Source organism: Zea mays, chromosome 6 (genome assembly GCF_902167145.1).
Source record: "Zea mays cultivar B73 chromosome 6, Zm-B73-REFERENCE-NAM-5.0, whole genome shotgun sequence".
NCBI lineage: Eukaryota > Viridiplantae > Streptophyta > Magnoliopsida > Poales > Poaceae > Zea > Zea mays.
Genome location: NC_050101.1, coordinates 133430588 through 133442204, shown reverse-complemented (window position 1 = coordinate 133442204; position 11617 = coordinate 133430588). Strand labels below are relative to the sequence as shown.

At 44.9% G+C, this 11617-nt stretch overlaps 1 protein-coding gene across 1 annotated transcript; it reads right to left on the bottom strand.

Annotated features, from left to right (window-relative positions):
* Window positions 1-4351: 4351 nt before the first annotated feature.
* LOC100216594 (Calmodulin-like protein 2) lies at window positions 4352-5635 on the bottom strand. Its single transcript, NM_001143008.1, has one exon. It carries the CDS (start codon window positions 5548-5550, stop codon window positions 4819-4821), a length of 732 nt encoding a protein of 243 aa, NP_001136480.1. The 5' UTR covers window positions 5551-5635; the 3' UTR covers window positions 4352-4818.
* Window positions 5636-11617: the final 5982 nt, after the last annotated feature.

The window sequence follows — 11617 nt, the reverse complement described above, 5'->3', positions numbered from 1 at the left end:
CGATATGACTGCCCCCAGGGACTATACTAACTCCGAGCTTATCTCGGAACGCCCCAGCTATTTCCTCCCTTACTATATCGATGGCAGCCGGTGGGAGACCACCGACTCTTTGATCCAATATGGGTGAGTTTGTTTGGATGTTAGTATATTGTTTTCCTCCCCATTGGTTTGGGTTTTGTGGCGCGTTAATGCATGCCCTATGAGGCTCATAGGACTGACCATTCCTTTCTGGCCTTCTAGGGGCCGAAAAGTACTCACTCTCACGGGTTTGATAGATTATATTATGGTGCTGGTGTGTCGTATGGTGAGATGGGGAGTCTAGCTGGGACGGATACGGAGTTGGATATCCATCCTCCTTAAAAAACTCTGTGCCGGACCGTCCGGTTAAATACGCGGACCGTCCGACTCCGTGCGCGGACTGTCCGGCCATGTGGCCGGACCGTCCGACATTGTATTCGGACTGTCTAGCGCCATACGCAGATGGTCCGAATGGGTTATCTAGGGTTTGCACGACATGTGGAGGCTTGGGTGCAGGTCTCGGTAATTCGCTTCTAAAAATGGGATCGGTCGCCGCTGGCCCGGACGGTACGCACCCACGTACGGACGGTCCGGACATGTGTAGATCGGCAAATTTATCGCCGATGTGCGTGGGAGGCTGTCGTTGCCCAGGGTACATGTCCATCGGCATCCCATAAAGGGGTTGTGACTGGTCGTGACAACCTGTAGCCGATGAATTATGTGTGTATTCCCTCAATTCAACCTCGTGCGAAGGAAGATTTGTCATAGTAGACTTATCAAGCACACGCACTAGCCTTTTATGATCATTTTGTATATCCCCTATGATACGTTGCAACTGTTCTCGCTGCTCGTCTATGTAATCTTTAAGAGATTGGAGTTCGTTGGTGTTACTTACATTGGGGGTAATCGTAGTAGATCGGAGCGAAGCCAGATCTGTCGCCCGTTGCCGAACGACTTTGTTGTTCCTGTCCACTTTGAAGTCGGCCAGGAACTTCGCCTTTGCTTCTTGGATCAGCTGCTCCTGACGCTCCTCGAACATGAGTTGTTCTTCAGCCGGCAAGGTTTCCCATGTCGGTGTGATGATATTGCTGGTGGAAACTTCAGAGCTATCCTTTGAACCAGCCATTGAGAGCCGATTTGATAGGTCTATATGTGTTGTCCCCAGCGGAGTCGCCAAAAAGTAAGTTGACGCTTTTTCGGAGCGTCAAATACTCAAGAAGAATCGGCGGCGGCGCTCTCTGGTCAGGTGCGAACGGTCCGCGGCACAGGGCCGGACGGTCTGCGACCTGGTGCAGGAGCTCGGGTTCCCTGCCTGATGGCCGGACGATCCGCGCCCTAGGGCCGGACGGTCCGCTCGTGCGCAGGGGCGGCGGAAGATCACCGGCGGCGCCTGGATCTCGCTCCCGGGAGGGACCCCGTCGGGGAGGAGAGATCCTAGGGGTTGTCTAGGCTCGGGCCGGCCAACCTAGACTCCTCTAATCGGCGTAGAGTCGAAGAGAGGCGAAGAATTTGGGGATCGAGAGGCTAAACCTAAACTAGACTAGAACTACTCCTAGGATAAAATGCGAAATAGAAGTTGTATTGATTCGATTGATGATTACAAATCAGTCGTATACCTCTCTATTTATAGAGGAGGGGGGCTGGACCCTTTACAAACTAATTTCCGAGCTTATCCCGAGATTTTCGCCAACAAACATAGCAAGAAACTCGGAACCCTAATCTGTTCTGTGCCTGCGCGGACCGTCCGGCCCCAGGGCCGGACCGTCCGCGCACTCAAAATGGTGCTCAACAATGTGCAATAAACTATACCAAATAGGGCCATACTCATCTATATCATATGCTCCTCCACACCCATCCTCAATGATCTTGTTGTGCAGAATGATACATGCATACTTAATCACGTCACATCAAGTACTTTGTGAGAAAAAAGAACAAAATGAGCTACCGATAATATAGAATGAGCCTTAAAGATCTAAGTGCTCACTCTCCCTCTCTCTCTACGTCCTTCCACACTCCCTTTTGGCATGCAGTAAACATATACCACTTTGGAGTCTCTGAAAGGGAAATGGCCTTCACAAACACTGACCACCGGGGATAGAAGCCATTAGGGACACAATACCATTAGTTGTACTCATGTTCGTTTAACGTTAAGTTCACATCCTGATGCTTATCTCTTGATCATGTTAGTGAACAACTGTGATTGGTTGAGCACATTGACATCGTTGTTTGACTCCACTACCCTAAAAAAGTATACCAAATCCATAAGTTATACTTCCTCTGTCCACATGATCTAGTCATTTTAGGTTTGTCCTAAGTCAAACTATTTAAACTTTGACCAACAATATATATAAGATTAAATTATTTTAAACTAAAAGAATTACATATTATGATAGTTCAAGTCATAATACACGCTACCGTCTTGGGGACAAACCTAAAACGACTAAATCATGGGGACGGAGGGAGTACTAGGCAACCGTCTTGAGCATGATAGTCGGCGATCCAATGTCCCCCATGTAAATTGTCATTTCCATTCAATGGGACAGTTCCTCCACTTCTAATACATGCTACCTATAGTCCTTATCATACCAAGAAATCCACCCTCCTCCCCTTTAGTTAAAAGTCGCCTAAGATCGTTAACGGTGGGTTGACGACTATAGTTCTCGCCAAAACATAAAATGACATCCCTACATAAATGTTCAAGACACTCTAAGATCGATCCTTTTCTCATTCTGATATATACTCACTAATTAATAGAGTCAGCAAAGCTACCGTAGGCGACCATGCGAAGGGCAACAATTCATTTAGGTGGGGAAGAAATCACTATAATTGAGTGCATCGATTATAAGAGTGAACGCCTCACCCAACCTCTCTAAGATTTGAAGAAATATACTCCTCCGCATGTGGTAATTTCGATGAAAGTAAAGCGAATGATAGATGCATGGGTCACTGAAGTAGTCTTGCGTCAGTTGATTATGGGTGACTTCATGATCTCGGTCGATACAGCTCCGTTGCTCCATTGTTCGCCTCCCTTTCGTTAAAGACCCAGAGGCAAGTTTTATCATCACAGTCAACCTAATTTAATGTAGCATATACAAAGTCATCTCAATGTTGGAGTCCCAAGAAAATATGATGGCATGGTTTGGAGTGAAGGGAGAGTGAGACGAGTGAAATAGGAAATGGTCTCACATATTTACCGGACAGTTTCATGATTTTTTTGAAATGGTCTCACATGTTTACCGGACAGTCCCAGAATTGGAGCGAGGGGTGTGAATGAACCTAAATACTCTCTCATGTTTACCGGACAGTTTCATGATTTTTTTTTGAAATTTTTGATCTAGAACAATCAAAATGTGATACATGGCTACTACTAAAGACGGTCGGCTGTACCGATTGGGATTCAACATGATCAGTATGGACTAGATCGATCGACCGGCTGAACCGACAGGTGTTGGAGACAAGGCGTCGCTTACTGTCGGCTCACCAACGTAACTGTTCGTTACCTGCTAAAGTTGGAACCTGTTTGAGCTTGTTGGCATCTTCGTACATGGACGGCAATTGAATGACCTTTCATCTTCTGCAGATATAAATTGCACGGTCCAGATCCGAGAACTGGAATTCTTAATTTGACAGAGAGATCTGAAGAGGTAAAACAATTTTCAGCACCGTTTCGAAATGCCATCTTCATTGACCTGGGATCACAACGTCACAACGTCACAACGGACAAAGGGAGGTTGCTGAAAGTCGTTGTGTTTGCAGGCACAAGAAAGCAGCTGCTCCATAACATTCAGGCCAATAACAACGCATTGACGCCGTGCAGCTAGACACGGTACAAGATCAAAGAATTCGGTAAGAAGAAAATAATAATTGTAGTAAAAGATAAGTAACTTTTGTCATCTTCCCTAGTTTGCATGAATTTTGGACATAGCCACTGCTTTGAAAATCAATAGAAGTATTTTACTCCTCGGAGATTTATTTATTGTGGATTGATACAGTCGCTGCTTGGAAAACCAGTTCTTTTGCGACCAGGTAAAAGTAGCACATCAAATCTTTGTCAGCTGAATTTGTCAAGGGCATAACATCCAAGCAATTGTTCTGGAACACGTATGAACACATGCCACGAAAACCCACACGATCACTTCACTTCCCTGGTCGTCAGAAACACAGGGTAAAAAAAAAGGCATATCTTGTCCACAAAGACAAGAACTTTCTTTGGAGTTTTACTTCATGAACAGGCAACCTTACAGCCAAGAAGAGAATATTTCAACTGTGAAAGTTGGGTCACAGAAAGGGTGGCACGCACATCATCTTAAACACAATTGTTTGAACAGGTAAGGGTCCCAAACACAAACACTCGTTGATTCATTTAGGATTAGTTTGGGAACTCCATTTTCAAAGAGATTTCTATTTTCTCAAGAAAAAATGAACTAATTTCTCTTGTAAAAAATGAAAGTCTCATGAGAAAATAGGGTTCTCAGACTAGCCCTTAATTGTTAATTTTTTCCACAGACTGACCTGACAGCGAGCAAGAAGTAATATTTACATACATGTCTGATCAATATATGTCAGTGAAAACAGTACCAAGGACTAAAAAAAGTAGGAGAGAATCAGAGTGTAAAAGCAGAGCAAGTTATCAAGATTGAAGAACAGGGGAGAAACACAGATCAAAAAGCTACTTCAGCTTTCAAACCCCCCATAAACAAATACGAGCTCCTGGTGTGTTAATCTTTTCCGATCCAAGAACGAAATAACGCTACTCAAGTTTGGTACTTGATTTGATCTGCGAGGAGGAAGAAGAGCAGCCTAGGCCTTGACGACGGCCATCATGCGCTTGAACTCCTCGAAGCTGACCATGCCGTCGCCGTCGCTGTCGACGAGGCGTATCATGTCGCGGCAATCGGCGACGGCGGTCCGGGCGTTGCCCTGGCGGCGCAGGCCGAGCGAGCCCAGCACGGTGCCGAGCTCCTCGGCGGAGATGAGCCCGTCCTTGTTGCCGTCGAACACGTCGAACGCCTCCCGCAGGTCCCTCTCCTCCTCGGCCTCTTCGTCGTCGCCCTCCACCGGCACCTCCATTGCTGCCCCGCTGAAACCGCCGGCGGCGGGGTGCTGGTGCTTCCTCTTCTTGGGTATGGAGTCGTAGAGCTCGCGGAACTCGTGGATGTCGATGAGCCCGTCGCTGTTAGCGTCGACGCGCGTGACCATGGCCGCGGCCTCGTCGGCGGACACTGCGATGCCGAGGCGGCGCAGCGACTCCTCGAGCTCGACCGCCGTGATGAACCCGTCGCCGTCGTGGTCGAACGTGGAGAATACGATGCCCAGGTCCTTCTCCGGGTCGGGCCGCGCCTGCATCTTCCCCTGCTGCTGCGTCTCCTCTGGCGCGCAGTCGTCCCTGCATCTTGCCTCCTCGCCGGAGTCCCCGCAATTGCCGTTGCTCTTGACGTCATCGCACTTCTTGGCGCTGGCGCGTGAGGAAGTGGCGAGCGACAAGAGGGCGCAGAGGCCGCCGAGGAGGAAGAGCAGGAGGAGAGGCGCCATGGGTGGATGCTTTGGCTGCGCGTGGAGGTCTCTGTGCGCGCGCGAGTGTGTGTGAATGGGAGATCTGGACTTGTGGAGAGGAGGTAGAGCGGCGGTTGATGGAGTTGGAGACTTGGGAGTATATGAGGGGAGGAGCGGAGCAGGAGAGGAGACTCGGTGGAGGACGGGACGGCAGGAGCAGAGGCGGATCGTGCCATGACCTGGTAGATCGTGGGTGGTTAGGCTCCATTTCTTTTTGAAAGAAAATTTCCCACTTGTGCCCTGCACAGAGCAAGTATTTCGCCGAAGAATTGCATACTACTTGGCTACTTAAAATGGACCCTTCTCCAATATTTTTCGTCACCTAGTTCAATTTTAGAGTAAAACACGATAACTAAAAAAGAATAAAGAAAGTACAATACATGGTAATACTCAAGGGAAGACATTGTTAAGATGCTAAGCATAATAGAGATTACTGGACTTAAAACATCTTCATTAGACATTATATCCTTAAAAATTATCGAATTCCTTAAATTGGTCATGGATGCTCATTAAAGTGTTCATATGAGAACGAAGGTTCTCCTCCTATCTGATCTTCTAAAAATGAGTACTTTAGAAGATCAAAACACTATAACACCTCTTCTATCTAATCTTATATCCCTATATTTTTAAAAGACATCTAAAAGAAGCAATCTTTTTTCTATACGCGTCCCTCTCGACTATCCTTAATCCTTAAAGGAATATAAAAGATATGTTTTATGTAATCTACTATAATAGTGACTTTTATATTAGTTTTTAGACACTCTTATAAAATAATTTATAGAAGATGTAATATAAGAGATATGGTAGAAATGCGCTTATCTCTTCAATCTGATCATCAATTGGGTTACGCATTTCTATATCACGAACCCACAAAGGATATGTCAGGAATGACTTTGGTTGTCTCGACTAAACCTTGAGGTAATGCAACGAGTATACTAGATTGTAGCTAACCTATATCATTCTTTCACAACTAGTATATCAGATTAACAGTAGCATGCATTTTTTCCTTCCGGTAAAAGTTAAAATAAGATGGCTTTTTAATTTAGGTTTAAAAACTTGTGAAGCCTAAATATAAAAATCCATACACCAGCATAATCAAGATAAACTATAAAAAGAAAAGAAAAGAGAAGGGATAAATATCAATGAATGAAGTGAGAAAGGCAATCTAAGGTCATGTACAACTCATTTAATATAGAGTCTCTTGAGAGGTTTCTAAAGGGTTAGATAAAAAAAATACAAGAGACGAGCTCTCCGCGAAGAGCCTGTCTCTACACGACTCCTCATACATATTGTCTCTTAACTGCATTTATGATCTAGAGGATCAGTGTTGTATCGCAAAGTCTCTTAGGTGTCTCTTGCACTTGGAAAACCGAATCAACGTCTCAAGGTTGTACATGCACTAACACGCTAACTTCGACGACTCTAACTCTAGTGACCTCCTCGTTTTCTCTATGACCAACAAGACATCATGTCTCCTGTAGTCTAGGGCTAGGGTTTCCAGGTTTTAGTTTAGGAGGGAATTGGTTCAATGGCTTCAATTACGTGTGAAATGATACTCAGGGAGACAATAAGACCGATATAAGTGATAAAGTGTGGGTAGGACAATGAGGAACTAGAGGCTGGTTGGGAACTGTTGGCGATAGAGGATATAGATTCTCATTGATTACGTTCCAAAGAAACTATTTTGGTGAATACAAGGACATCTAAGGCCTTCTTTGGTACGCAAAATTTTTCTCGTTTCATGTGTTTTTCTATGAAAATAAACTGATTTCTATAAAATTCTTGTATGATTTCTGTTGCCAAAGAGACCTAAGATCAATAAGAGAGAGACAAGAGAGATATTTTCTTATTGATTACTACGTTACCTTGTGCAATTCAGAACACCAAACTTCTAGTATTCCGTCTATTTGTAAATTATAAGTTATTTTAACTTTTTGGAGAGTTAAAGTATCTTGAGTTTAATCAGGATTACAAAGAGAATTATAGAAGTTTATGACATCATATATATATTATAAAAAATAATTGGTAAAAAATCGAATAATACTCGGTTGATATTATAAATATAGTTGTTTTATTATATGAATCTGATCAATTTTGAGATGTTTTGACTTGTATAAAATTGAAGAAGCGACTTCTGTTATGCAAAGGGGACGTGTCGCCGTCGTGCTGTCCGTGCAGTTGTCCACTCATGTCATGTGCTACCATGTCTTCATTAATGCCAAGGGCGATGAAGAAAAAGACCTAACGGTTACGGCCCCGTCATAGGTCACAACATAGACCCAAGAGCCAAGGGCCTGGGCGTGCTCTATCAAGCTCTGACGAGTTCCGATAAGGTTAGGTTAGAGTTAGTTATCTGGGTCTAGGGTTTCGAGGTTTTAGTTTAGGAGGGAATTGATTCACTGGCTTTAATTACGTGTGAAATGATACTCAGGGAGACAACCAGACCAATATAAATGATAAAGTGTATGGATGGGACAATGAGCAACTAGAGGTTGGCGATAGAGGGTATAGATTCTCATCGATTACGTTCCTAAGAAACTATTTTAGTAAATACAATGGCATCTAGGATCCATAAAAAAGGAGAGGAGATAGATATTCTTATTGACCACGCTACCTTCTACTATTCAGAACACAAGTGTCTAGTACTCAGTCTATTCCAAATTATAAATTATTTTAGTTTTTTTTTGAGAGATAAACTATCTCGAGTTTAATCAAGATTACAAAGAGAATTATACAAGTTTATGACATCATATATACATAATGAAAAATAATTGGTAAAGAATCTAACAATACTCGGTTGATATTATAAATATTGTTGATTTATTATATAAATCTGATCAAATTTGAGATGTTTTGGCTCTTATAAAAATTAAAGAAACGACTTATGGTTTAGGCTGTTTGGTTTCCTACCAAGACGTCACAATCCATCTAGCCTTAGTCGTTTAAATTGAAGAGATAAATTTAGACAGAAAAGTTAGGCACAATGTGATATCTTAGACATCAAACTAAAGGGACCGTGACATATGTAAAAAAGTTAGGCACGATGTAGCGTCGCAGTCACCAAACCAAAGTGAGCGTGCCGCCGCCATACAGTTGTCAACTCATGTGCTACCATGTCTTTATTACTGCCAAGGGCGATGAAGAAAAAACCTAACGGTTACGGCCCCGTCACAGGTCACAGTGTAGACCCAAGAGGGCCTGGGCGTGCTTCGCTGATCAGCTTCAGCAGCCCAGCAGCCAACAGGAGAGGGGGATGAGTGGTGGAGCCGTGGAGCCGTCCACAGGGCATATTAAAAGCGGGGCGCGAGCGTGATGGCGACGGTTGATGCGGTGGAAGCGCGTCGGGAGCCACCCGAAACCGCGTGAAGGCTGGCGCGCGCTCCACCCCCTACATAAAACAGAGTATAGAAACCTGAGGGGCCCTGCACTGCAGGCCGCAGGCGCGTGAAGTGAACGCACGAACCCAGCCGTGCGCCCGTGCCCGCCCATCAAGACATCGTCAGCTTAGGCTCCATGCAGGAACAGGAGGAGTGCAGCGGCCAGCGGAGGGAGGTCTGCCACCGCGAGAGCCGTTTTTAAAAGCGGTCGACAACTAACGGTTGGGACTTGGCACCGGCCGCGGGCACTGGCCACCAACGGCATTGTCTCGTCCTCTGCCCGCGCGCGTCGCCGTTGCGTTGCTTGCCCGCGCGTACGAGGAGAGGACCGACAACGACGGGCCAAGTGCCAACCAGACATGCTACAGCCAACAGCAGGTTGGGTGGGCTAGCTCGGTGTATGCACGGCTTCTATATCTAATTAAGATGTCAAAAACTGTCACATATTTTCTGTCACTTACATGAGATTAGGCGTTTAAACTCTTTGTCATTATTGAGCGACATATGATGCACCTGAGAAGACTGAACGGTCCGACCATGTGGCCTGGACGGTCCACGATTAAATCAGATTAGGTGAGATATTTCCATTTCCTGTGCGTGTTTATCCATTTAAATACTTGAAGTTTGTTGGAGAACGTATATGAACGAGTCCACACATCACCAATCGAACCAATCTATCAAATCTACTTTATTTACTTCGTTCATCGTCGCACTAGGAGTAGACGTAATTTAAACCTAGTTTAGATATCCACTCCTCGACTCTACGTCTTCTATGGACGTCCTAGCTGGCCTATCGATTTCGGGACACCCCTAGAACTCACCTCCCTAACGGAGTCTCTCCTGGGAGGCGATATCTAGGGTTCTTCAACCCTCTACGCGCAGACCGTCCGGACCAAGAGCACGGACCGTCTGGACCCAGAGCATGGAGACCCGCTCCTGTCGCAAAGTTGCGGACTGTTCGGCCCAGTATCACGGCGTGGACCGTCTGGACCCACGGAACCCAAACCCATGGGCAAGGGGACGACATAATGAAACACAAGCGCACACACCATTAGACCAAAGGACTGGTGGGCTACCACCGACCACCATTGATATAGTAAGGGAAGAAATAACTGGGGCATTCCGAGACAAACTCGAAGTGAGCATGACCCATGAGGGTAGTCATATCGAAAACCCTATGACAACCGAGTTGACTATAACCCATATTGATAGAATACGTGTCCCGATCTTTCGTGAGGTATGATAACTTGATTGGGTGGAGATCTCGACGTTGATGATCCAAGGCTCCGAGCGAACAGATCCTTGCAATCACTACACCATTGCTCCATTGGTTATCACTCGTGACACACAAGTGACCTCGCCACGAAGGCTTATCCCTGCAAGCGTAATCAAGAACACAAGCAAGAACAGAAAAAACACAATCAAAACTGCATTGATCACGAGGTGAGGTCTCACAAATCGATGAACGGTGATACTGTTCGATGACAGATATGATCTAAGCAAAACCCAAACCCTAATGTGGTGGTGGCTGCTGTTAAATTAGAGGTTAGGGGCGTGAGTGACCCCTGGTCGCACCCCTAATGGGCTCCAACAAGATACACAACCCAACAACCCAACAGACGGTGTCACAGCACCAAAACAGAATCTGAACGCTGATTTATTTTGAAGATTCCCGTTGACTCCGGATGAATTTTAATGTGGTTTCAGTTGGGTTGGAAAGCTTATATCCTTATCTTTCCATCTATATAAAGCACAAGTTAATCGAAGTTCGGATGCATCCTGTGCATCCGTTTTAGTGCGAACTAGTCCTGGACTCCGAGGTGGAGATGAAGTTGAGTCAGACTTGGCTTTCTCTTGTTGTGAACGTCCTATCTTCTCCTCCTTGATATATTGGACTTTCCCAAATCCTTGATGGTCCTCTCTAAGGTTTCTAATCATCAAAACATCCATGGCACAAAGCGTAAGCTCTAAAATACAATTGACTATGTAAGAACGAACTTGGAGATTTAACTGTCATGCATGTGCTCATGTTGTCAACCCATGCATTATTTGTATGTGAGTGATGTCCTCATCACATATCCCTAGGGAACAAGGATACCCAAATTTTCAAAATTTTTAGGTGACCAGGGCAAAAGAACACACAAACACGTATGCCAATTTCTAGCACAACTCGGGGAATTGGCCGATATGTAGGCTTTCCACATTCGCTTATTTTAATTATCACTAATTAGTACCGTGTTTGCTTGGTATGCTACCTTGCCACCTAATTTCGCCCACTCTTTGGGGATTTAGAGCAAAAACTCCATGACTATTTTTCTATAGAGAGTATGAGTTAGACTTGGTAGGTTTAGCAGCACTACGACAAGGAAGAGATGAGTCGGTTAATGATTACATCTAGAGGTTTCGGGACACGAGAAACCGATGTTTCTAGATTCACATTGCAGAAAAACGGCTAACATGATTAGCTTTTAATGAGATGCGGTCATACTTAAAAGAAAAATTAGAAGACATTCAATTTTTGCACTAACTCAATTGCACCAGCGAGCTTTGGTTTGTGAGAGCCGAAGCAAAGTTACATCTAAGGGGACTCGCCACAATGTTCACATAGTACAGTGTGATGAAAGTAGTTCAGAAGATGAGTCCCCAGGAATATATGTTGTTGAGTTGGT

Excerpts from the sequence above, each read along its gene's own strand:
- LOC100216594 (NM_001143008.1), bottom strand. The coding sequence starts at position 5,550 with ATGGCGCCTCTCCTCCTGCTCTTCCTCCTCGGCGGCCTCTGCGCCCTC.